At 38.9% G+C, this 25,598-nt stretch overlaps 3 protein-coding genes across 3 annotated transcripts; 1 reads left to right on the forward strand and 2 right to left on the reverse strand.

Annotated features, from left to right (window-relative positions):
* The first annotated feature begins 1,726 nt into the window (after positions 1-1,726).
* LOC131224154 (uncharacterized) lies at positions 1,727-3,526 on the forward strand. Its single transcript, XM_058219698.1, has 2 exons — positions 1,727-2,087; positions 2,973-3,526. The coding sequence occupies exons 1-2, from the start codon at positions 1,727-1,729 to the stop codon at positions 3,524-3,526; spliced, it is 915 nt and encodes a 304-aa protein (XP_058075681.1).
* A 1,396-nt stretch (positions 3,527-4,922) lies between these two features.
* Positions 4,923-7,850, reverse strand: LOC131224155 (pyrophosphate--fructose 6-phosphate 1-phosphotransferase subunit alpha 2-like). The gene is made up of 4 exons (XM_058219699.1): positions 7,765-7,850; positions 7,583-7,687; positions 7,383-7,499; positions 4,923-4,994 (listed from the first exon to the last, which is right to left on the reverse strand). The coding sequence occupies exons 1-4, from the start codon at positions 7,777-7,779 to the stop codon at positions 4,923-4,925; spliced, it is 309 nt and encodes a 102-aa protein (XP_058075682.1). The 5' UTR covers positions 7,780-7,850.
* Positions 7,851-20,824: 12,974 nt separating this feature from the next.
* LOC131224156 (uncharacterized) lies at positions 20,825-24,572 on the reverse strand. Its single transcript, XM_058219700.1, has 4 exons — positions 24,487-24,572; positions 24,305-24,409; positions 23,875-24,221; positions 20,825-20,891 (listed from the first exon to the last, which is right to left on the reverse strand). The coding sequence occupies exons 1-4, from the start codon at positions 24,499-24,501 to the stop codon at positions 20,825-20,827; spliced, it is 534 nt and encodes a 177-aa protein (XP_058075683.1). The 5' UTR covers positions 24,502-24,572.
* Between the last annotated feature and the right edge of the window lie 1,026 nt (positions 24,573-25,598).

Raw genomic sequence — 25,598 nt, forward strand, 5'->3', positions numbered from 1 at the left:
GAAGTAAAATTGCGAACCTAGGGACGTAAAAGTTTAGGACCTTAGGAAATTTCAGATTTAGTTGTTTGAACGTAGAAATGAAACTTAGGTTCCCTTAAAATCATTAGAATAGCCATTCAAACTTGGTTGGAATCACTTTGGAATTATGACATTTGAGAAGATAGAGACTCAATATTTTAAGTTCTCTAGGAAATTGATTGCATAACCATGAAACCTAGGAACAAAACGTAGGTCCCCATTAAAAACTTTTAGAATGATTGTTTGAACTTAGAACTAAACTTAGGAATTATGGGAGAACAAACAATCTGTTATGATATATATTAGACTAAACAAGAATGTTCCTTGAACTTGACCTTCATTGAACTTTTTAGTAACTTAGGATTTGAATTTTACCATAATTTTCCTTAGTTGAAATTACATTGCGAAGGCACTCAATAGACAGTAGGTGAAATGAGTTTAGGCATTGTAAGCACTTCCTTACCCATTACATTGTACATTAGATCCAATTTAAGCACTCCCTACACTTAAAACCCGCACTAGGAGTTAACAATGAAAATTCAATAAGAAATCTCATAAGTTAGAGATGATATTTCTCATAACTTTTAGCAATTAGCACTAACTAGAAGCAAATGTATAAAGGTTTGAGGAAAAAATTCCAGCACTAAATGGAGCATATTGAGAATAGGATTTTGTATTTCGAATCCTCAAATACATCTCGTTGATCAGAAACAACATCTCTCGTGTGCTTTAACAATTAGAAATAATTAATAGTGAAATTTTAGGTGAAATTTCAACCCTAGACTCTGGTTGTTGAGACTATCTTTGAAAATATATGTAAGTTTAACATATTTTGAACCCAAATCCTCATGTAGAAATGTTAAGTTTGTATATTTTTTTGAAAGTGTACTAGGTCATCATAGAATTGTCCCTTATTAAAATAGAAGACTATATGGATATCCCATGATAGATAGCATCACTGAATTTAACAAGCACCACATGAAATCATTCTTATCTCTGAATTTGTAATCCATATAAGCTCTTCTTGTTTATTTTTAAAAAAATTAACGCATTGTTTACATTTTATTTCCTTAAGCTATGTATCATCGTCATCTATTATGGAACGTGAGTACTCGCTCCTCTATTATTTAATCGAGTTTTGTCATATGGCAAGCTTCCATTGCTTAATGATTCACTAATATAATGTCATTGTATCGGTTTTCAGATAATGTCTACTACGAGAATCATCTGCTGTTATGGCGGGAAGATTGAATATGAGAACAAGCGATACTCGTACACTGGTGGGGATTCGAAAACTTTTTCACTACGTGTCGAGACTACGTACGAGGAGCTTCTATATAGAATTTACAGGATTATTAAGAGTCAACCAACAGATTGTGATATTAGGATGAAAGTAATGTATCCTTGCACAAATGAATCAATCCCTCCAACTGTAATCGCAGACGACGATGACGTGCGAGAGTTCCTGGCAACACAGTTGGAGCATTCGGATAAATTCATTCCCTTAGTCATCGAGACAACGTAACACATTAATTGGAAAACACACATAGATAGCTTGCCTGAGGAACATGGCGTGGAATTTGAATACAGGGCATCTCCATTACAAGTGGTAGTGAGCAATGATCAACTGCCCGAGCCGCCTCAAACATCAAACTTTGTGAGTAGCCAAGTCAGCTGGGCATGTGACCTTAACCTCACTTATAAGTATATGGCACCGCCTTTAGCAACAACAACAGATTTGCCATCATCATCCACCACCCGAGCTGTACGTGTAAGCGACACTCCGCTTTCAGACCTTGCTAAAAGTGGAAACTTCATCACTCGTCAAGTTCCCGTGCCATTTGATGATGCTGCATTCACCAATGCAGCACTGCTAGAATATACAGATTCGTTGGGTGAACCGATCGATATATCTGTTGGACAAACATTTAAGGACAAGAGTCGATGCCAGTATGTTCTAAGCCAATTTGCAATTCGTAATAAATTCCAGTATAAGGTACTGTACTCAAATTCCAGCAGATTTAGCGTGGTGTGCTTAGAAGATAAATGCAACTGGAGGGTTGACGCAAGTCGGTTGAATGATACCGGAATATTCAAGATACGAAATTATATGTCAGAACACACGTGCGGCATGTCGTGGATGAAGAGTGATCACCGGCAAGCAAGCAGTAAGTTAGCATGTGATCTGGTTGTTAGCCGCATTGAGCAACGGTTAGGTTTGAGGCCACGTGATATTATCTTCGCTGTGCAAGAGAAATATAATATTCTTATCAGTTATAGGAAGGCATGGAAAGCTAAGGAGCTTGCAATTAAACAGGTGATGGGGTCTTACGAAGACTCTTACAATCAACTCCCCCTGTATTTGCATGAGTTGAGGATGGTCAACCCAGGGACGGTGACTGCCGTGCTCGTTAACCAAGAGACTTGGAGGTTTGAGAGGTGTTTTGTAGCGCTCGGACAATGCGTTCGAAGTTTTCAGAAGTCTATGCGGAGGGTATTAGCCATTGATGGGACACACTTAAAGGGTAAATACAAGGGTGTTCTATTCATCGCCACGGCCTTAGATGGGGACAATCGTATATTTCCAATTGCGTTTGGCATCGGGGAATCGGAGAACAGCATGAGTTGGAATTGGTTCCTTACCTACCTCAACGATGCGTTAGGGTATCTGGAGGGTCTTGTGATTATTTCCGATCGACATAAAGGTTTAATGAAAGAGGTTCCCCAAGTATTCCCACATGCAATTCATGGGTATTGTGCGTACCATATTTATAGAAACTTGGTGGACACCTTTAAAGACAAGTCGTTGGAGATATACTACTGGCGGGCAGTTAAGACTTGCAGGAGGGCTGAATTTGAAAAATTAATGCATGATATTGAAATGGCCAACCCCCCAGTACATGCATGGCTAACAGAAATCGGCTACGAAAGATGGGCATCGTCTCACTTTACAGGTAAAAGATTCAACTTGGTCACCACAAATATATCTGAGTGTGTTAACGCCCTCTTCAAAGAAGCGCGGGAATACCCTGTTACCAAATTGATAGAGGCTGTAAGATGTAAGATACAAGAATTATTTTACAAGAGAAGAGAATCTGCAGCCTCATTTGTCGGTCCGTTGACACCATGGGCGGAGCAACAGTTGAAGGATCTTATACAAAAGGCGCGAGATGTTCGCTGTCATCCGATTTCTCGAGATGAGTACCACGTCGTGGGAAATTATAATGATACAGTCAAGCTCAGCTCGCTTTCATGTACATGTCGTGAGTTTGACATGAAGGGATACCCTTGTTTGCATGCCCTGTCCTCATGTATAAATTACAATCTTTCTCATTACTCGTACTGCTCCTCATTCTACACAGTGCAAAATTACTTGAGCACATATAACGAATCGGTGTACCCAGTACGTGATATGAGCGAATGGGAGATTACCGATGGCTTCAAGGAGTACTGTGCGAAAATTAAACCCCCGGGACAGAAGAGGCCATCTGGAAGACCAAAAAGTTAAGAATTCCCTCACGTGGAGAAGAATCAAAAACATTAAAGTGCGGTCGATGCAATCAATCCGGACATAATCGTCGGACGTGCAAGTTTCCCATACCTGATGTGTAGCATACTTTGTAATTTATTTAGTGTTTTGTATGATATATGTTGTAATATATTTTCTCTCATGCAATAATGTTTTGATTGTCTTGCTCAATTTCTAAGTAACCTCGCTCATTTTCAGTTTGTCGTACTAAATTTCTTATGCTGCCTCACTTAATTTCTTATGTTGTAATATATTGGCACTGATATGATAGGCTGAGTATTTGACACAAGCATAAGGAGCCCTGTTCAAATCTATTGTGTAAAACGAAGTTGCCAGGAGCACCGGAGCATTAAACTAAGGCTGGACAATTACACGATGATACAAAGATGACAATGGAACAAAGGAAATTAAGAGGAATGTCAGAAAACAAAAAAATTGAGCGGAAAAGAAAAGAAACACAAAAGAAAAGGTACATTTGGTTAAGAAAGTCAAGTGAAGCCAACATATGTGAGAAAATGGCAAAAGAACATTTCAATCAACCACATGACAGTACCGAGGAAAAGTTACAAAAGATTAAGGCATGATAATTTGAGATATAAATGACCCGTAAAGCAGCTGCTTTCTTTGGTAGAATCTACACCTATATAAGAAAAAATAAAAGTGTAACAAGAAAAAGGATGAATTGGTGGATATGGGAAGCATACCAGGACAATCACATTACTGCACTGCCTGTTACCCATTGACTACAACTCAGCACCGCAACCTAGTTGCTGTTAGTACCTCACTGGTTTCAAATGGCTGATTTGAATTTAGAAGTATACCCAGGGCAATTTGATAGTGAGCAAGTTGCAACTTCCACAATTTCCAGTTTGGCCCGCTCAATTACCAGTTTGTTCCACTCAATTTCCAAATTGGCCCACTGAAATTCATTCAATGTCCCGCTCAATTTCCAGTTTATCCCACTCAATTTCCAGTTTGGCCAGCTTAATTTCAAGTTTGGTCCGCTAAATTTCCAATTTGGCCCGCTGAAATTCTAGTTTGTCCCGCTCATTTTCACGTTTGCCCGCTTAATTTCCAATTTGGCCCGCTCAATTTTGGCCCCCTCAATTTCCAGTTTGGCTTGCTCAATTTTCAGATTGGCCCACTCAATTTCCAATCATTTTCCAGTTTGTCCCGCTCATTTTCCAGTTTAGCCCGCTCAATTTCCAGTTTGGCCCGCTAAATTTCCAGTTTGTCCCGCTCAAATGAATATTCCAAGGACTACTAGTTGAGCACTAAAATAAATCCCCAACTAAAAGGAGTAATATGCATATGAAAGAATCTACTTCTTACAAGGGAAAATAAACCATGCATACATAAAGAAAACATAGCAACTTCAAGTTTCCCAATCAGTTATGGTAACAGACCCACTGGCTTGTCTTCCAATAAGACCTGTCTCAACCATTATCTGCAATAATGAATAGGCTTCGCGTTTACATGCTTGGAATGCTCATCTGATAGTGATATGGACCAGCAGTAACGATTGAGGAATTTTAGGAATTATATACTTTCATGATTTTCCAGTAACAAAAACATAAGATAAGCTTACCAGAAATACATAAAGGTTTCCAGAAAGTCAATCAAGTTTCATGGCAATTGCCACAAGATATCTAGCTCTAGACTCTTTTGATTAGTGTTTTTTGCAATTTTCAGATATCTTGAGGAAATAAAACTAACTTTTCATAGGAATCCATGATAAAGAGATTGAGCACCCCACTTTCAGATATCATGAGGAAATAAAACCAACTTTACTTAGGTGTATTTTATGTAAATTACATATCTTGTTTGATAAATAGAGTAGGGTTGGACATCTAACCCCACTAGTCTCTCCTTTCCTTCAAAGCTTTTCTACTTACACAGAAAATAGGAGCTTTTAATGAACATCCAATCCCACTCAATTTCCAGTTTGGCCCACTCATTTCCTCGTTTGCCCCGCTCAATATCCAGTTTGAACCGCTCGTTTCCCAGTTTGGCCCGCTCAATATCCAGTCTGTCCCACTCAATTTCCAATTTGGCCCGCTCATTTTCTTGTTTGGCCCGCTCATTTTTCAGTTTGTCCCGCTCAATTTTCAGTTTGGCCCGCTCATTTTTGAGTTTATCCTGCTTAATTTCCAATCTGGCCAGCTCAATTTCCAGTTTGGCCCGCTCAATTCACGGTCATTTTCATGCATTTCACGGTCATTTCCGGCGATTCCGTGTTGATTCACGATCATTTCCATGCATTTCATGGTGAATTCCCTTCACCTCATGGTCATTTCCACGCATTTCACGGTCAATTCGCTCCACTTCACAGTCATTTCCATGCATTTCACGGTCAATTCGCTCCACTTCATAGTCATTTCCATGCATTTCACGTTCAATCCCGTCGATTCCGTGTTGATTCACGGCCATTTCAATGCATTTCACGGTCATTTCCCTTCACTTCACGGTCATTTCCATGCATTTCACGGTCAATTCCCTTCACTTCACCATCATTTCCATGCATTTTTTTCTAAACAAACAAACTGAAGTATAGGACTACTCCATTACAAGTTGTATTTTCTATCAAGCAATTTATTTGGGAGAGGGAAATCCAGCATATCTTGTTAGCTTGAGGGGAGGCATTGGAATTTCCTTTGCCTTCAACACAGATGATCTGCACTCAATTATAATTAGTTTATAAGAAACTTATATATTAATCGAGTTTGTGTTGGGTCAGGCAACCCAAGACCTCAATCCGAGCTCAACCCAAGTTTTATCAGGTTGGTGTTTGTATGGCCCAACCCCAAGACCAAACTCGATACATCCTGCCCAAGCCCAACCCAATGTTAGGTAGGCCACAGGTTGGTCGGGTTGAGCCCGCCCAACTTCTAGCCCTATAATCATATACGGTATGTTAAGTAACTAATTTTGGTTTAGAAGATATTCTTGTTATATGAATAAAGAAAGAAATTTTTAAAAAAAGTGATAATTTTTTTTTTTTGCATATGCTTATATATACATATTTATATAAATGTTATCTCAGCATCCTCTACCAAAACCCCAATCAGCTCAAGGCAGCAAGGATTATGTACAATAGCTAAGATCTGCACATCTTTCTATTGGTCAGAAAGGAATGAAGACTAATCGAGCAAAAACAATGTATTTTACTATTAGAATATCATTAAGAAGACAACATGTTGCTTTGCTGCATATAACATTTGAGGAAAGAGCTCTTAAGCTACAGTATCTTTTATGATCATTCATTTCCCTTAGGCATCAATACTCATAGACTGCAGTTAGGACTTAAGAGTCCTACCTTGACTAATGAGAAGCCTTTCTGACATCACAGTGGTCTGACATCCATTTAGTGTGATTTTCAGCTTTAGTCCATTCAGAATGGAGGTCATGATTTGGACTGGTCTAAATTGGCTTACACGTATGCCAAATATATCGATGGGTAAATGGTGATGGCATTATGCACACCCATGGTTCTGAATGTCAGTATCAGTTGGTGTATCGGGCCAGCGAAAAAATGAATAAATTAGAGAGAGAGAGAGAGAGAGAGAGAGAGAGAGAGAGAGTTTGTCTTTATGAGAAAACAATACTTGTAAATTAAAGAAAGAAATTTTCTTTTTATGAGAAAACACCACGAAGAATTAGAAGGCAACACTGAAGATCCCTTTTTTCCTGTTGAGGTAAAAGGTAAGCTGATTTCATTTTTGTATGAAACTTCCAATTTCTCCATTTTTGCTGCTGGGAACAATCTCTGACATTTCCTTGTAGGAATCAGAACTAACGAGCATTTTGATCTAATTAAATAGAACAGAGAACATACTATAATTGGAGCAGCACCACATCGCCACTTGTTCACGGGATTTTTCAGGTTGGTCACAGTTGCCATGTATCCATTCAAACCGGCAGCTAGAATGTGATAGCAGATGTGCCCAAGAACCTGCACAGATTTGATTCTTAATCATGCACAGATCATCAACATAACTCGAAAAGGAAAGAAAGCTGTTGTTTTTTAGAACATACATAGGCATATTCACAGTCAAACTTCAATGGTAAAGAACCCCGGGCCTGATAGCCAAAGAAGTGGCAGATAGCATTGAATTTCTTTCCTTTGTAAGTTCCTTCTTTCTGAACAGATCCACTAATATGTCAGTCTACCAGAATATTAGGGATAAAGATAATGAACCTACAGCATTGAAGTTTACCAATCTCTTGTTCATCTCATTCTCTACCAACTGCGCTAGGAGTATCGAGTCTCAATCTGAACAAAAATTTCAAAGCACAAAATCATGGCACCGTGTAACAAGGACTTGAAATAAGCAAGTTAACCATGTCAATAGACTCAGCATCTATGATTTTCTTTTTCTTTTTTGTTCCCAAATAATTTCATTGTTTTTTCTTGGTTTTCTAGCTTTGCTATCTCTGCTTTAATGTATTACCAATTCTCCATTAATAAGATGGATAGATAAAGCCTGCATCTATGATGGCGTCATCACCTACTACTCGAGTCTCCTCTCAGAAGAGAAGTGGATGCAGCCGAGCCCAGACAAGCAAATGTTCGACAGGATCTTGGAGGTGGAAGCTGAGGCCCTTAGCATGTCAGGCCCCATTGTCGGACAGCCTGGATAGAATACATACCTCAGGTGGGTCCCACTCGACGACTTGTAATGGAGTAGTCCAATACTTTAGTTTGTTTTTTTAGAAAAAAATGACCCTGAAATGATGGTGAAGTGAAGGGAATTGACCGTGAAATGAAATGGAATCACTGGAATTGACCGTGAAATACATGGAAATGACCGTGAAATTTTGTGGAAATGACCGTGAAGTGCATGGAAATGATCAGTGACCACACTAGCTTCCCTCGAAACGTGATAAAAATATCAGCACGGACCTTATACCAACTTTTTTAGTTTTGCTGACAATGAAATTTGATCTGCATTTTCTACATCTCTTTCCACTTTAACCAGCCTAGAAAATAAATGAGACTCACCTGCCTTGTTGGAGTCTCACCGGTCTGAAACACCATATTGTTTCTCCCTAGTCACTTCTCATAACACCAACTAAATTTTTTTGTTCCGTGTTGTCGCTGTTCAAGCTCTTTCCATACAGATGCCAAAGTGACACAAAACTCATTTTCACTAATTTTAACCAACTGATAAAAAATTCTTGATAATGTCTCTCACTCACTTCTAATGATACTCTATTTTCAAAGAATTTCTTATTCCTTTCCTTCTAGATCCACTAGATTATGTCAAATGAAAGCATCCTCAAAATTCGCCCTACTTGATTAAACAACAATTTCAATCACCCACCTACGACCAAGGCCACTTTTCTGGAGAACCCAACAAATTAAAAAGCGTTTGAAGAAGTTCTATATCCCTAGGCATTCTACAAACAAGATATAGGTGATAGAATGATTTTTCTATTTCTCTACACAAGTGGCACATTTCTTGCTTGCTGAGGTCATATCATCTTTGCTGAAATCATTCAGACTCTGGAAGATCCTATCCTTTTTTTGCGGTTGTGGCCTGAAAATATCTTTGGAGGCTTCCTGTCTCTTCATGGCACCCAACAATGTAATAATGACATTAAGTAAACATGACAATTAGAAAACACTAGTTTGATGAGAGTAATTCAGCCTCTAGACAAATTGAATGTTTTTTTTTTAAAGACAAATTCAATACCAAATTGGCCCGCTCATTTTCTAGTTTGTCCCACTCATTTTCCAGTTTGTCCCGCTCATTTTCCAATTAGGCCAGTTTGGCCCGCTTAATTTTCAGTTTGGCTCGCTCAATTTCTAGTTTGGCCCGCTCATTTTCCAGCTTGTCCCGCTCATTTTCAGTTTGTCCCGCTCATTTTCCAGTTTGTCCCGCTCATTTTCTAGTTTGGCCTGCTCATTTTCCAGTTAGGCCAGTTTGACCGGCTTAATTTTCAGTTTGGCTCGCTCAATTTCTAGTTTGGCCCGCTCATTTTCCAGTTTGTCCTGCTTAATTTCCAGTTTGGCCCACTCAATTCCCGTTAAATTTGCTTCACTTCACGGTCATTCCCGGCAATTCCGTGTTGATTCACGATCATTTCCAGTTTGTCCCGCTCATTTTCCAGTTTGTCCCGCTCATTTTCTAGTTTGGCCCGCTCATTTTCAAGTTAGGCCAGTTTGGCCCGCTTAATGTTTAGTTCGCTCATTTTCTAGTTTGGCCCGCTCATGATATCTAATGATTAATCAGTCTGATTTGGCGGAAATAATCATTATAGTTCAAGAAATTTTTTGCAACCAAAGACACCCTAACTAAAATGAGATGAACTTTTTTTTGCCAAAAGAAAAAAAGAGAGAGAGCTTGTTTTCCCAAACTACTGCCATTTATTACTATCGTTTTGCAGCTGAAAATCTCAGCATTTTTTATGGTGGTTAGGCTTGATGATGACATGCAACGATGCTCTCGAGTTGCACCAAAAGAACCAGGTCCAGCTACAACAGTAACAAGATCAATCCCCTAAGAATCTCAACCAATTGACAGACTTGACTGAAGGGGTAAATTACAGCACACGTGTGAGGATCCATTCCATGTACCAGGTGGATCCCAGATGAACATGGGCAGGATTCCTTTTTTCTTCCTCTGTTTTTCTTTTTAAAAAAAAAATGCAATAATATCATGAAGATCAATGAAACAAAAACAAGATGGATCAACTGACCATTTTTTCTGGCAGCACGAAAGAGAAGCTCTGCGATAAGGTACTGTGCAGGGTCACCTTCAGGGACGTTTTCAATAAACCATGCGACATGGTCCCATACTTCTTCATTGCTGAAGTACTGGTAAAGCCCATCAGAAGAAAGGACTAAAAAGTGGTCATTCGAGCATGGACGGTGATGGAGAACAGAAGGAATACAAATGACGTATGGAGCAGTCCCAATGTACTCAATCTGAAACATCTCCAACAAAGCTTCATTGCATTTCGGTTGCATCCAAGAAATGAAACATAACCACAGATAAATCAGTTTCACAGAAAAGATGGAAGATCTCCAAGAAATATAATCAAACCAGTTGCCTTCTGACTTATGCTGAAACAAAGAACCAGTTCAGAAATGAGAAGCTTTACTTGCAGCTGCTCTTCTATTTTAATTTATTTGTTAATTTTTCTCAGTTGGTTGATTCAACTCCGACGGCCCAAAAACAAACAACTGGGAAGAGGAATGATCATCACCATCAGCCAATGCATGTCACATCATATATAAATTTTGGAATTTGGAAATGCTGCCCACCAACCTCTTGTATGCCACAACACGAGATAACACCTCCATGGAAGCTGTGTATCTGAATTCTCTTGTTGCATCTTAGATTGAAAAGATGCACTTCCAACTCAAGCAGCAGGCTGCTATGTGCAATTTCTCCTCATGCAAATAAACTCACATTAGACTATTAGAGAGAGAGAGAGAGAGAGAGAGAGAGAGAGAATTTGAAAAGGGACAAACTTTTAGACTTTTAGTAGATGCATTTTAGACGGAGAGGGCATTTCCATCTTTTGTGCATCTTTCTTTCCTCTTACAAATGACCACAATATCAGAAGCCCTCAAGCAACGTTATGGATTTTATATCAGAATTCTATGATAGAGGTCACCTCTCTAAGGAACTTGGAGCCACCTTCATTGCCCTTGTCCCCAAAATTGAGCCTATAATTCTAATTGGGAGCCCTTCTAAAATCCTCACCAGAGTTCTTTCCCTAAGAATTAGAGGTGTCTTATAAACGGTGATATCAGAAAATCAAGGTTCTTTCATAGCAAGTAGATGGATCCTCAACACTGCCCTAATGGCCCATGAATGTATCAACTCCAGACATAGAGAAGGGAAGAATGGATTAGTCTACAAGCTAGATATTAAAAAGACTTACGATCATGTTAACAGGAACTTTTTAGACTATACGCTAGAAAGACTTGGTTTTGGTCTCAAGTGGAGAGGTTGGATTCAATCTTGTATTCAATCCCCATATTTCTCAATTCTGATTAATGGCTCACCTTTTGTTTTTTTCAAGGCCTCTCGCAGTATTGGACAAGGTGACCCAATACATTGTTACCGGATAGGCTTTTGATAGGATGCTTCATAAAGCAAAGGGAAATGATTTAATCCGAGGTTTTAACGTTGCAGAGGCAGGGGTGCAATGTGCAAGTTAGCCATCTTTAGCATGCGAACGACACAATCCTCTTTTGTGATGCAAACCTTACTTCGATTGATAATCTCCAAAAAATCACATTATCCATCGAAGCGGTTTCGAATCTAAATGTTAATGCCTCCAAAAGCGAATTATTGGGGATTCATGTGCCTCATGATGTCCTAATCCAAATGGCAAATGTCTTCATGTGCAAAACAGGATCCTTCCCGTTATCATATCTTGGCTTGCCTCTTTGCATAGGTAAGCTAGTGAAGCATCTATGGGACAAGGTTATCGAGAGAATTGAAAGAAACTTATCAAGTTGGAAGCATTGTTATCTTCCTTAGGAGGGTGGTTAACTCTTATCAAAACTACTTTCTCCAACATGCCAATCTATTTCCTTCACTTCACCCTCATTTCACGATCATTTCCCTTCACTAATTTTGGTTTAGAATGTATTCTTGCTATATGAATAAAGAAAGCAATGAGACAAAGTATAACCGTGAATTTTTTTTAATATGCTTATATATATATACACATATTTATATAAAATATGTGTTAGAGAAAAATTGTAGGTAGAATAAAATTTTACATGTCAAAACAGAAATACGACTATAGCTACGGTTATAATCCGTAGCCATATATTCGGCGATCAATCGCGAATCTTGCGATTCCGCCCCAACTCGCTGTCCCATTCGGGGATCAATCCCGGATCCAGCGATTCCGCCCCCGATCTATGGCTACGGATTACAACCGTAGCTATATCTGTATTCCTTTTTTAAAAAAAAAAAAAAAGAAAAGAAAACATGGAATCAATCATCTTTGCCTTAACCTTTCCCTCACTATTTTGATGCATTTTTCTAAGTACATATTTATCTTTATGCTTTAATGCTAGCATTATTAAACCTGAGATCTGCATCCGTGAATTTCTTGGTCTCCATGCAGAGAGACCTCACAGAGTACCTTTCTCTTGAGGTTATAAAATTCAAACATAGAGTAATTTATACTAGACTTTCAACATTTAGGTTAGAGATAAACAATCTGAGTTCGTGTGGACATTTTCCATTAATGAATGTGAGGTTGAGTTCATGACCTACACATGCTGTCTACCTCCTCTCGTTGAGAGTTAAGAATGAATACTTCTTTTATTTGGAAGAGTACATACTAGTAGGCATACTAGTCATGATGCAATGTACACTGAAATGAGAAAAAGGTATAGTAAAAATGTTGATAAAGCAGGCCAAAAACATCACCATTCAGTAACAAATGCACATCCACCCATGCCCTGAAATGACAGAGATTGGTTCTTCAAGAAAGAGGACACTTGGATTTGCAGCAAGCTCAACGGCAATGGTGATCTTCTTTGCTATCTCGAAGGTTTTCCAGTGGCATCACGGACGGACCCAACAAGCTGGTTAGCATAAACCTTCAAGCCGAGTTGGTTGAGGACTAGCTCGACATGGATGTGCCGGCTCATGAAGCTGATTGTTCGGTCAAGCCGGAGGCCAGCACTGAAAAGGAGGGACTCGCTCACAGAAAGGTAAGGCTGGTGGGCGTCTAGCTTCTCAACATAGCCAACAACTCTAGAAAAGGCATAAGACAGGTTGTAGCCATTGGCTTGGACCTCGCCATTAAGGCTGCCATCTGGAGGGACTCTGCCAGAGAGGCATTTGAGGAGAGTGGTCTTACTTGCTTTGGAGCCACCTAATAAGGCTAGCATGGTTCCAGGTTTAGCATAGCCAGTCACACTGTTGAAAACTTGAACTCTTTCTTTCAGTCTGGCATCATACCTGTGGCAAAGGTTAAAATAGATTTAGGAGATGAAGAGATTCATGCTATTGATGCAAGAAGATATTCATGTATGTGCAGATTCAGGGGAATTTTGTGGCAGTGAGATTATGAGCATCTTATCGAATGATAGTTGGAAAGATCTCAGCATACCTAGTGAATGAAATATCCAGGAACAAGATTGTCACTGGCACAACTTGCAGGCCTAGCCGGCCCCACTCCATACTAATAATAATAACAACAACAACAACAGGAGGAAAAAAAAAGAGTTAAATGGCTGCAATGGATAATTTAAAAAAAATAAAGCTATCTCTGATCAGATACATATGTCTAAAGCTGTTTTACATAGTAATCTCTGATCATTGACTGTGGCAGTGACCTATCATTTCTTTTCTAGATCTTATTTTCATGCTCACTAAATTTGCAGGGGAACCTATCTGTTGCTAGAACCCGAACGACCCACCAGATCTCAGTATACGATGGAGTTGGAAGATATGGCTCAGATCACCACATCCATACTGGTACCTGTAATATCCTCCTTCCATGTTATAATCTGTTGCTTTACTTGTATCTCTAATGTTCTTTGGCTAGAATGAGATGTACAATTGACTTCAAGCGGCAAAAAGAGTATGTGCTCTAAACCTAGCTTTGCTAAATGAAATATGAGGTTATGTTGCCAGCCATTCCTCTCTTTGAGATTTTCCCTGTTACATGGAAATTCTATGTTATTTCTTCTCGTATACTATGCGTCTGTTAGCCTGCATTTGGGCACCCAAACTGCAATAGACTTAATGTGAGGAATTACAGTTCAGGTTTTGTTTGGTTGGGACCCCTCATCTTGGATTTCTATGCATCTCCAGTAATTGCTTCAGAGGCCCGAAAAAATGGATGGTATCAAAAGGAACCAATGGTTGAATGGTTTGGATCATCCAATCCCTGTTATTTCAGAAGGCGACACATGATGAAAATGGACAATCCATGTTGTGCACAGCTGACATGTCCAAAATTTCAATTTTGCAGCATCATAGGGTGTGCTTGAGTTGCATGGGATATTCCTCGTGTACAAGTTACTTGAGAAAATGACCACTGTAGACAAAACCTTTTACCCAGCGGTTTTTATGAAGGAAGACAAACTTAAGTTACCAAGTTAGACTAGCACGTGCGGACAGCGACTTTGAGGACGAAACTACCCCTCCTTTTTACTGCCGTTGCTTTTCTTCTCCCTTTAACAGAAAACACATGCGCTTTTTCTCGGTACAGATCCCTACGTTCCATTGCAACGAAAAACCGACGCACGGCCGTTTTACTTATCATTTCCCTTACTAAAATTCGAACTTTATCGTCTCCATATTATCATTCTACATTTGGCATTTTCTATCTTGGTGAGGGTTACGTAGAATCCTTCAAAGTGGTTGCACCTCCGATCTTCAGAAAGGTACAAAATAATCCCTCATTTGAAAGCATTCGTCCTCAACTTGCATTGAGCGAGGCTATGGTTGCGGGAGGTACAGATATTAAAAAAAAAAAAAATACCCTAGTGTGGTTTATAGATTCTTTCCTTTGTATTATTGAACAACAATTAACTAGGTACCTGTGGAAATTCAGCTTGTAATTCAGCAAAGGTGCTTGGTCAAACTTAGCCATTGCACACTTTAATTTGAAAAAAGAACTCACAGAAATTGAGACGAGTGGAAGTCAACGACAATTGATCGACTACTCATCGAATTTTATGTGAAGTTCGGTGAATTTCATGTCAGGCTCTTATAATTTCATTTGTTAGGCTTAGTCAATTTTATGCGTTGATCGTTCAAATTCATGTGAAACTTGTTTAATTCCATTTTAGGGCTCACTCAATTTCATTTTAGAGTCGCTCAATTTCATGTTTGCCCAGCTCAATTTAATGCTATGCTAGCTCAATTCAATGTTTGCCCAACTCAATTTCATGGTAGGCTCGCTCAATTCAATGTTTGCCCAACTCAATTTCATGGTAGGCTCGCTCAATTCAATGTTTGCCCATGCTAGGCTCGCTCAATTTAATGTTTGTATTGATAAATTTCATGTTTGCCTCAATGAATTTCATTCTTGTCTCACTGAATTTCATGTCTGTGTTGCTCAATTTTCAGTTTGCCACGCTCAATTTTCAGTTTGCCATGCTCAATTTCAGCTTTCCTCGATCAAATGTTAGTTTGCCTCGCTCAATATTTACTTTACCTTGCTCAATTTTCCCTCTTCCCTTGCTGAATTTCTTGTTTGCCTCGCTCAATATATACTTTACCTTGCTCAATTTTCCCTCTTCCCTTGCTGAATTTCTTGTTTGCCTTGTTCAAAATCTAGGTTGCGTCGCTAAATTTCCAGGCTTCCCTTGCTCAATTATTTATTTTGTGTCACTCAAATTCGAACTTCCCTCGATCGATTTCATTTTTCCCTCGTTCAATTTGTAGTTTGCCTTGCCCAATTTCTAGCCTGTCTCGCTGAACTTTCGCTTTTCCTTCATTGAATATCTAGTTTGCCTCGTTCAATTTATAGGCTGCCTCATTGAATTTCTAGTTTGCCTCGTTCAATTTATAGGTTGCGTCGCTGAATTTTCATGTTTGCCTTAATCATTTCCATGTTTGCCGCGCTTAATTCTAGTTGAGGTTTATTCCATTTTATCCGAACCTCGCTCAAATTTATCAAGTGCTTGATATTTAGTATTAATGTATATGATGTAATGCTTAAATTCTTATTACTCTAATTCTAATTAACCATGTGTAGAGAATTTAGCCTTCTATCCCCTTATGGTACATTTGTAATTGCTTAAATATAGGTATATTTCTAGTAGATATGACATGAACCGTCAAATTGCATTTTATTTTGTCTTATACACCATACAATTTGGAATATTTGTTGAATATGGAATGAACTTTTAAATATTCCAAATTGCTTAACCATACTTGAGATTGATATGACACATTTGTGGGCTGTCATTTGAGCTTAGAGGAATTATAAGAATCTATCTTAAATTCATGTGTTGATGTTTAATATAATGATTTGATAATATGTACAATTTAAAGAGCAATCTGGACAAAATTTAAGGGATGTACGTGGGTACCATGATGCCATGATGTATAACATCCACCCATGACATATGAGCTTTACCGGGTGCTCAATGTAAGCCACATGCTGCTCCAGTTACTAGAATAGCTAATTGAACCTATATAGAATTCCCTCAGAAGAAGTAAAATTGCGAACCTAGGGACGTAAAAGTTTAGGACCTTAGGAAATTTCAGATTTAGTTGTTTGAACGTAGAAATGAAACTTAGGTTCCCTTAAAATCATTAGAATAGCCATTCAAACTTGGTTGGAATCACTTTGGAATTATGACATTTGAGAAGATAGAGACTCAATATTTTAAGTTCTCTAGGAAATTGATTGCATAACCATGAAACCTAGGAACAAAACGTAGGTCCCCATTAAAAACTTTTAGAATGATTGTTTGAACTTAGAACTAAACTTAGGAATTATGGGAGAACAAACAATCTGTTATGATATATATTAGACTAAACAAGAATGTTCCTTGAACTTGACCTTCATTGAACTTTTTAGTAACTTAGGATTTGAATTTTACCATAATTTTCCTTAGTTGAAATTACATTGCGAAGGCACTCAATAGACAGTAGGTGAAATGAGTTTAGGCATTGTAAGCAGTTCCTTACCCATTACATTGTACATTAGATCCAATTTAAGCACTCCCTACACTTAAAACCCGCACTAGGAGTTAACAATGAAAATTCAATAAGAAATCTCATAAGTTAGAGATGATATTTCTCATAACTTTTAGCAATTAGCACTAACTAGAAGCAAATGTATAAAGGTTTGAGGAAAAAATTCCAGCACTAAATGGAGCATATTGAGAATAGGATTTTGTATTTCGAATCCTCAAATACATCTCGTTGATCAGAAACAACATCTCTCGTGTGCTTTAACAATTAGAAATAATTAATAGTGAAATTTTAGGTGAAATTTCAACCCTAGACTCTGGTTGTTGAGACTATCTTTGAAAATATATGTAAGTTTAACATATTTTGAACCCAAATCCTCATGTAGAAATGTTAAGTTTGTATATTTTTTTTTGAAAGTGTACTAGGTCATCATAGAATTGTCCCTTATTAAAATAGAAGACTATATGGATATCCCATGATAGATAGCATCACTGAATTTAACAAGCACCACATGAAATCATTCTTATCTCTGAATTTGTAATCCATATAAGCTCTTCTTGTTTATTTTAAAAAAATTAACGCATTGTTTACATTTTATTTCCTTAAGCTATGTATCATCGTCATCTATTATGGAACGTGAGTACTCGCTCCTCTATTATTTAATCGAGTTTTGTCATATGGCAAGCTTCCATTGCTTAATGATTCACTAATATAATGTCATTGTATCGGTTTTCAGATAATGTCTACTACGAGAATCATCTGCTGTTATGGCGGGAAGATTGAATATGAGAACAAGCGATACTCGTACACTGGTGGGGATTCGAAAACTTTTTCACTACGTGTCGAGACTACGTACGAGGAGCTTCTATATAGAATTTACAGGATTATTAAGAGTCAACCAACAGATTGTGATATTAGGATGAAAGTAATGTATCCTTGCACAAATGAATCAATCCCTCCAACTGTAATCGCAGACGACGATGACGTGCGAGAGTTCCTGGCAACACAGTTGGAGCATTCGGATAAATTCATTCCCTTAGTCATCGAGACAACGCAACACATTAATTGGAAAACACACATAGATAGCTTGCCTGAGGAACATGGCGTGGAATTTGAATACAGGGCATCTCCATTACAAGTGGTAGTGAGCAATGATCAACTGCCCGAGCCGCCTCAAACATCAAACTTTGTGAGTAGCCAAGTCAGCTGGGCATGTGACCTTAACCTCACTTATGAGTATATGGCACCGCCTTTAGCAACAACAGCAGATCTGCCATCATCATCCACCACCCGAGCTGTACGTGTAAGCGACACTCCGCTTTCAGACCTTGCTAAAAGTGGAAACTTCATCACTCGTCAAGTTCCCGTGCCATTTGATGATGCTGCATTCACCAATGCAGCACTGCTAGAATATACAGATTCGTTGGGTGAACCGATCGATATATCTGTTGGACAAACATTTAAGGACAAGAGTCGATGCCAGTATGTTCTAAGCCAATTTGCAATTCGTAATAAATTCCAGTATAAGGTACTGTACTCAAATTCCAGCAGATTTAGCGTGGTGTGCTTAGAAGATAAATGCAACTGGAGGGTTGACGCAAGTCGGTTGAATGATACCGGAATATTCAAGATACGAAATTATATGTCAGAACACACGTGCGGCATGTCGTGGATGAAGAGTGATCACCGGCAAGCAAGCAGTAAGTTAGCATGTGATCTGGTTGTTAGCCGCATTGAGCAACGGTTAGGTTTGAGGCCACGTGATATTATCTTCGCTGTGCAAGAGAAATATAATATTCTTATCAGTTATAGGAAGGCATGGAAAGCTAAGGAGCTTGCAATTAAACAGGTGATGGGGTCTTACGAAGACTCTTACAATCAACTCCCCCTGTATTTGCATGAGTTGAGGATGGTCAACCCAGGGACGGTGACTGCCGTGCTCGTTAACCAAGAGACTTGGAGGTTTGAGAGGTGTTTTGTAGCGCTCGGACAATGCGTTCGAAGTTTTCAGAAGTCTATGCGGAGGGTATTAGCCATTGATGGGACACACTTAAAGGGTAAATACAAGGGTGTTCTATTCATCGCCACGGCCTTAGATGGGGACAATCGTATATTTCCAATTGCGTTTGGCATCGGGGAATCGGAGAACAGCATGAGTTGGAATTGGTTCCTTACCTACCTCAACGATGCGTTAGGGTATCTGGAGGGTCTTGTGATTATTTCCGATCGACATAAAGGTTTAATGAAAGAGGTTCCCCAAGTATTCCCACATGCAATTCATGGGTATTGTGCGTACCATATTTATAGAAACTTGGTGGACACCTTTAAAGACAAGTCGTTGGAGATATACTACTGGCGGGCAGTTAAGACTTGCAGGAGGGCTGAATTTGAAAAATTAATGCATGATATTGAAATGGCCAACCCCCCAGTACATGCATGGCTAACAGAAATCGGCTACGAAAGATGGGCATCGTCTCACTTTACAGGTAAAAGATTCAACTTGGTCACCACAAATATATCTGAGTGTGTTAACGCCCTCTTCAAAGAAGCGCGGGAATACCCTGTTACCAAATTGATAGAGGCTGTAAGATGTAAGATACAAGAATTATTTTACAAGAGAAGAGAATCTGCAGCCTCATTTGTCGGTCCGTTGACACCATGGGCGGAGCAACAGTTGAAGGATCTTATACAAAAGGCGCGAGATGTTCGTTGTCATCCGATTTCTCGAGATGAGTACCACGTCGTGGGAAATTATAATGATACAGTCAAGCTCAGCTCGCTTTCATGTACATGTCGTGAGTTTGACATGAAGGGATACCCTTGTTTGCATGCCCTGTCCTCATGTATAAATTACAATCTTTCTCATTACTCGTACTGCTCCCCATTCTACACAGTGCAAAATTACTTGAGCACATATAACGAATCGGTGTACCCAGTACGTGATATGAGCGAATGGGAGATTACCGATGGCTTCAAGGAGTACTGTGCGAAAATTAAACCCCCGGGACAGAAGAGGCCATCTGGAAGACCAAAAAGTTAAGAATTCCCTCACGTGGAGAAGAATCAAAAACATTAAAGTGCGGTCGATGCAATCAATCCGGACATAATCGTCGGACGTGCAAGTTTCCCATACCTGATGTGTAGCATACTTTGTAATTTATTTAGTGTTTTGTATGATATATGTTGTAATATATTTTCTCTCATGCAATAATGTTTTGATTGTCTTGCTCAATTTCTAAGTAACCTCGCTCATTTTCAGTTTGTCGTACTAAATTTCTTATGCTGCCTCACTTAATTTCTTATGTTGTAATATATTGGCACTGATATGATAGGCTGAGTATTTGACACAAGCATAAGGAGCCCTGTTCAAATCTATTGTGTAAAACGAAGTTGCCAGGAGCACCGAAGCATTAAACTAAGGCTGGACAATTACACGATGATACAAAGATGACAATGGAACAAAGGAAATTAAGAGGAATGTCAGAAAACAAAAAAATTGAGCGGAAAAGAAAAGAAACACAAAAGAAAAGGTACATTTGGTTAAGAAAGTCAAGTGAAGCCAACATATGTGAGAAAATGGCAAAAGAACATTTCAATCAACCACATGACAGTACCGAGGAAAAGTTACAAAAGATTAAGGCATGATAATTTGAGATATAAATGACCCGTAAAGCAGCCGCTTTCTTTGGTAGAATCTACACCTATATAAGAAAAAATAAAAGTGTAACAAGAAAAAGGATGAATTGGTGGATATGGGAAGCATACCAGGACAATCACATTACTGCACTGCCTGTTACCCATTGACTACAACTCAGCACCGCAACCTAGTTGCTGTTAGTACCTCACTGGTTTCAAATGGCTGATTTGAATTTAGAAGTATACCCAGGGCAATTTGATAGTGAGCAAGTTGCAACTTCCACAATTTCCAGTTTGGCCCGCTCAATTACCAGTTTGTTCCACTCAATTTCCAAATTGGCCCACTGAAATTCATTCAATGTCCCGCTCAATTTCCAGTTTATCCCACTCAATTTCCAGTTTGGCCAGCTTAATTTCAAGTTTGGTCCGCTAAATTTCCAATTTGGCCCGCTGAAATTCTAGTTTGTCCCGCTCATTTTCACGTTTGCCCGCTTAATTTCCAATTTGGCCCGCTCAATTTTGGCCCCCTCAATTTCCAGTTTGGCTTGCTCAATTTTCAGATTGGCCCACTCAATTTCCAATCATTTTCCAGTTTGTCCCGCTCATTTTCCAGTTTAGCCCGCTCAATTTCCAGTTTGGCCCGCTAAATTTCCAGTTTGTCCCGCTCAAATGAATATTCCAAGGACTACTAGTTGAGCACTAAAATAAATCCCCAACTAAAAGGAGTAATATGCATATGAAAGAATCTACTTCTTACAAGGGAAAATAAACCATGCATACATAAAGAAAACATAGCAACTTCAAGTTTCCCAATCAGTTATGGTAACAGACCCACTGGCTTGTCTTCCAATAAGACCTGTCTCAACCATTATCTGCAATAATGAATAGGCTTCGCGTTTACATGCTTGGAATGCTCATCTGATAGTGATATGGACCAGCAGTAACGATTGAGGAATTTTAGGAATTATATACTTTCATGATTTTCCAGTAACAACATAAGATAAGCTTACCAGAAATAGATTAAGGTTTCCAGAAAGTCAATCAAGTTTCATGGCAATTGCCACAAGATATCTAGCTCTAGACTCTTTTGATTAGTGTTTTTTGCAATTTTCAGATATCTTGAGGAAATAAAACTAACTTTTCATAGGAATCCATGATAAAGAGATTGAGCACCCCACTTTCAGATATCATGAGGAAATAAAACCAACTTTACTTAGGTGTATTTTATGTAAATTACATATCTTGTTTGATAAATAGAGTAGGGTTGGACATCTAACCCCACTAGTCTCTCCTTTCCTTCAAAGCTTTTCTACTTACACAGAAAATAGGAGCTTTTAATGAACATCCAATCCCACTCAATTTCCAGTTTGGCCCACTCATTTCCTCGTTTGCCCCGCTCAATATCCAGTTTGAACCGCTCGTTTCCCAGTTTGGCCCGCTCAATATCCAGTCTGTCCCACTCAATTTCCAATTTGGCCCGCTCATTTTCTTGTTTGGCCCGCTCATTTTTCAGTTTGTCCTGCTCAATTTTCAGTTTGGCCTGCTCATTTTCGAGTTTATCCTGCTTAATTTCCAATCAGGCCAGCTCAATTTCCAGTTTGGCCCGCTCAATTCCCGGTCAATTCGCTTCACTTCACGGTCATTTCTATGCATTTCACGGTCATTCCCGGCGATTCCGTGTTGATTCACGATCATTTCCATGCATTTCATGGTGAATTCCCTTCACCTCATGGTCATTTCCACGCATTTCACGGTCAATTCGCTCCACTTCACAGTCATTTCCATGCATTTCACGGTCAATTCGCTCCACTTCATAGTCATTTCCATGCATTTCACGTTCAATCCCGTCGATTCCGTGTTGATTCACGGCCATTTCAATGCATTTCACGGTCATTTCCCTTCACTTCACGGTCATTTCCATGCATTTCACGGTCAATTCCCTTCACTTCACCATCATTTCCATGCATTTTTTTCTAAACAAACAAACTGAAGTATAGGACTACTCCATTACAAGTTGTATTTTCTATCAAGCAATTTATTTGGGAGAGGGAAATCCAGCATATCTTGTTAGCTTGAGGGGAGGCATTGGAATTTCCTTTGCCTTCAACACAGATGATCTGCACTCAATTATAATTAGTTTATAAGAAACTTATATATTAATCGAGTTTGTGTTGGGTCAGGCAACCCAAGACCTCAATCCGAGCTCAACCCAAGTTTTATCAGGTTGGTGTTTGTATGGCCCAACCCCAAGACCAAACTCGATACATCCTGCCCAAGCCCAACCCAATGTTAGGTAGGCCACAGGTTGGTCGGGTTGAGCCCGCCCAACTTCTAGCCCTATAATCATATACGGTATGTTAAGTAACTAATTTTGGTTTAGAAGATATTCTTGTTATATGAATAAAGAAAGAAATTTTTAAAAAAAGTGATAATTTTTTTTTTTTGCATATGCTTATATATACATATTTATATAAATGTTATCTCAGCATCCTCTACCAAAACCCCAATCAGCTCAAGGCAGCAAGGATTATGTACAATAGCTAAGATCTGCACATCTTTCTATTGGTCAGAAAGGAATGAAGACTAATCGAGCAAAAACAATGTATTTTACTATTAGAATATCATTAAGAAGACAACATGTTGCTTTGCTGCATATAACATTTGAGGAAAGAGCTCTTAAGCTACAGTATCTTTTATGATCATTCATTTCCCTTAGGCATCAATACTCATAGACTGCAGTTAGGACTTAAGAGTCCTACCTTGACTAATGAGAAGCCTTTCTGACATCACAGTGGTCTGACATCCATTTAGTGTGATTTTCAGCTTTAGTCCATTCAGAATGGAGGTCATGATTTGGACTGGTCTAAATTGGCTTACACGTATGCCAAATATATCGATGGGTAAATGGTGATGGCATTATGCACACCCATGGTTCTGAATGTCAGTATCAGTTGGTGTATCGGGCCAGCGAAAAAATGAATAAATTAGAGAGAGAGAGAGAGAGAGAGAGAGAGAGAGAGAGAGTTTGTCTTTATGAGAAAACAATACTTGTAAATTAAAGAAAGAAATTTTCTTTTTATGAGAAAACACCACGAAGAATTAGAAGGCAGCACTGAAGATCCCTTTTTTCCTGTTGAGGTAAAAGGTAAGCTGATTTCATTTTTGTATGAAACTTCCAATTTCTCCATTTTTGCTGCTGGGAACAATCTCTGACATTTCCTTGTAGGAATCAGAACTAACGAGCATTTTGATCTAATTAAATAGAACAGAGAACATACTATAATTGGAGCAGCACCACATCGCCACTTGTTCACGGGATTTTTCAGGTTGGTCACAGTTGCCATGTATCCATTCAAACCGGCAGCTAGAATGTGATAGCAGATGTGCCCAAGAACCTGCACAGATTTGATTCTTAATCATGCACAGATCATCAACATAACTCGAAAAGGAAAGAAAGCTGTTGTTTTTTAGAACATACATAGGCATATTCACAGTCAAACTTCAATGGTAAAGAACCCCGGGCCTGATAGCCAAAGAAGTGGCAGATAGCATTGAATTTCTTTCCTTTGTAAGTTCCTTCTTTCTGAACAGATCCACTAATATGTCAGTCTACCAGAATATTAGGGATAAAGATAATGAACCTACATCAGTGAAGTTTACCAATCTCTTGTTCATCTCATTCTCTACCAACTGCGCTAGGAGTATCGAGTCTCAATCTGAACAAAAATTTCAAAGCACAAAATCATGGCACCGTGTAACAAGGACTTGAAATAAGCAAGTTAACCATGTCAATAGACTCAGCATCTATGATTTTCTTTTTCTTTTTTGTTCCCAAATAATTTCATTGTTTTTTCTTGGTTTTCTAGCTTTGCTATCTCTGCTTTAATGTATTACCAATTCTCCATTAATAAGATGGATAGATAAAGCCTGCATCTATGATGGCGTCATCACCTACTACTCGAGTCTCCTCTCAGAAGAGAAGTGGATGCAGCCGAGCCCAGACAAGCAAATGTTCGACAGGATCTTGGAGGTGGAAGCTGAGGCCCTTAGCATGTCAGGCCCCATTGTCGGACAGCCTGGATAGAATACATACCTCAGGTGGGTCCCACTCGACGACTTGTAATGGAGTAGTCCAATACTTTAGTTTGTTTTTTTAGAAAAAAATGACCCTGAAATGATGGTGAAGTGAAGGGAATTGACCGTGAAATGAAATGGAATCACTGGAATTGACCGTGAAATACATGGAAATGACCGTGAAATTTTGTGGAAATGACCGTGAAGTGCATGGAAATGATCAGTGACCACACTAGCTTCCCTCGAAACGTGATAAAAATATCAGCACGGACCTTATACCAACTTTTTTAGTTTTGCTGACAATGAAATTTGATCTGCATTTTCTACATCTCTTTCCACTTTAACCAGCCTAGAAAATAAATGAGACTCACCCGCCTTGTTGGAGTCTCACCGGTCTGAAACACCATATTGTTTCTCCCTAGTCACTTCTCATAACACCAACTAAATTTTTTTGTTCCGTGTTGTCGCTGTTCAAGCTCTTTCCATACAGATGCCAAAGTGACACAAAACTCATTTTCACTAATTTTAACCAACTGATAAAAAATTCTTGATAATGTCTCTCACTCACTTCTAATGATACTCTATTTTCAAAGAATTTCTTATTCCTTTCCTTCTAGATCCACTAGATTATGTCAAATGAAAGCATCCTCAAAATTCGCCCTACTTGATTAAACAACAATTTCAATCACCCACCTACG

Source organism: Magnolia sinica, chromosome 13 (assembly GCF_029962835.1).
Source record: "Magnolia sinica isolate HGM2019 chromosome 13, MsV1, whole genome shotgun sequence".
In the NCBI taxonomy this organism is placed as follows: Eukaryota; Viridiplantae; Streptophyta; class Magnoliopsida; order Magnoliales; family Magnoliaceae; genus Magnolia; species Magnolia sinica.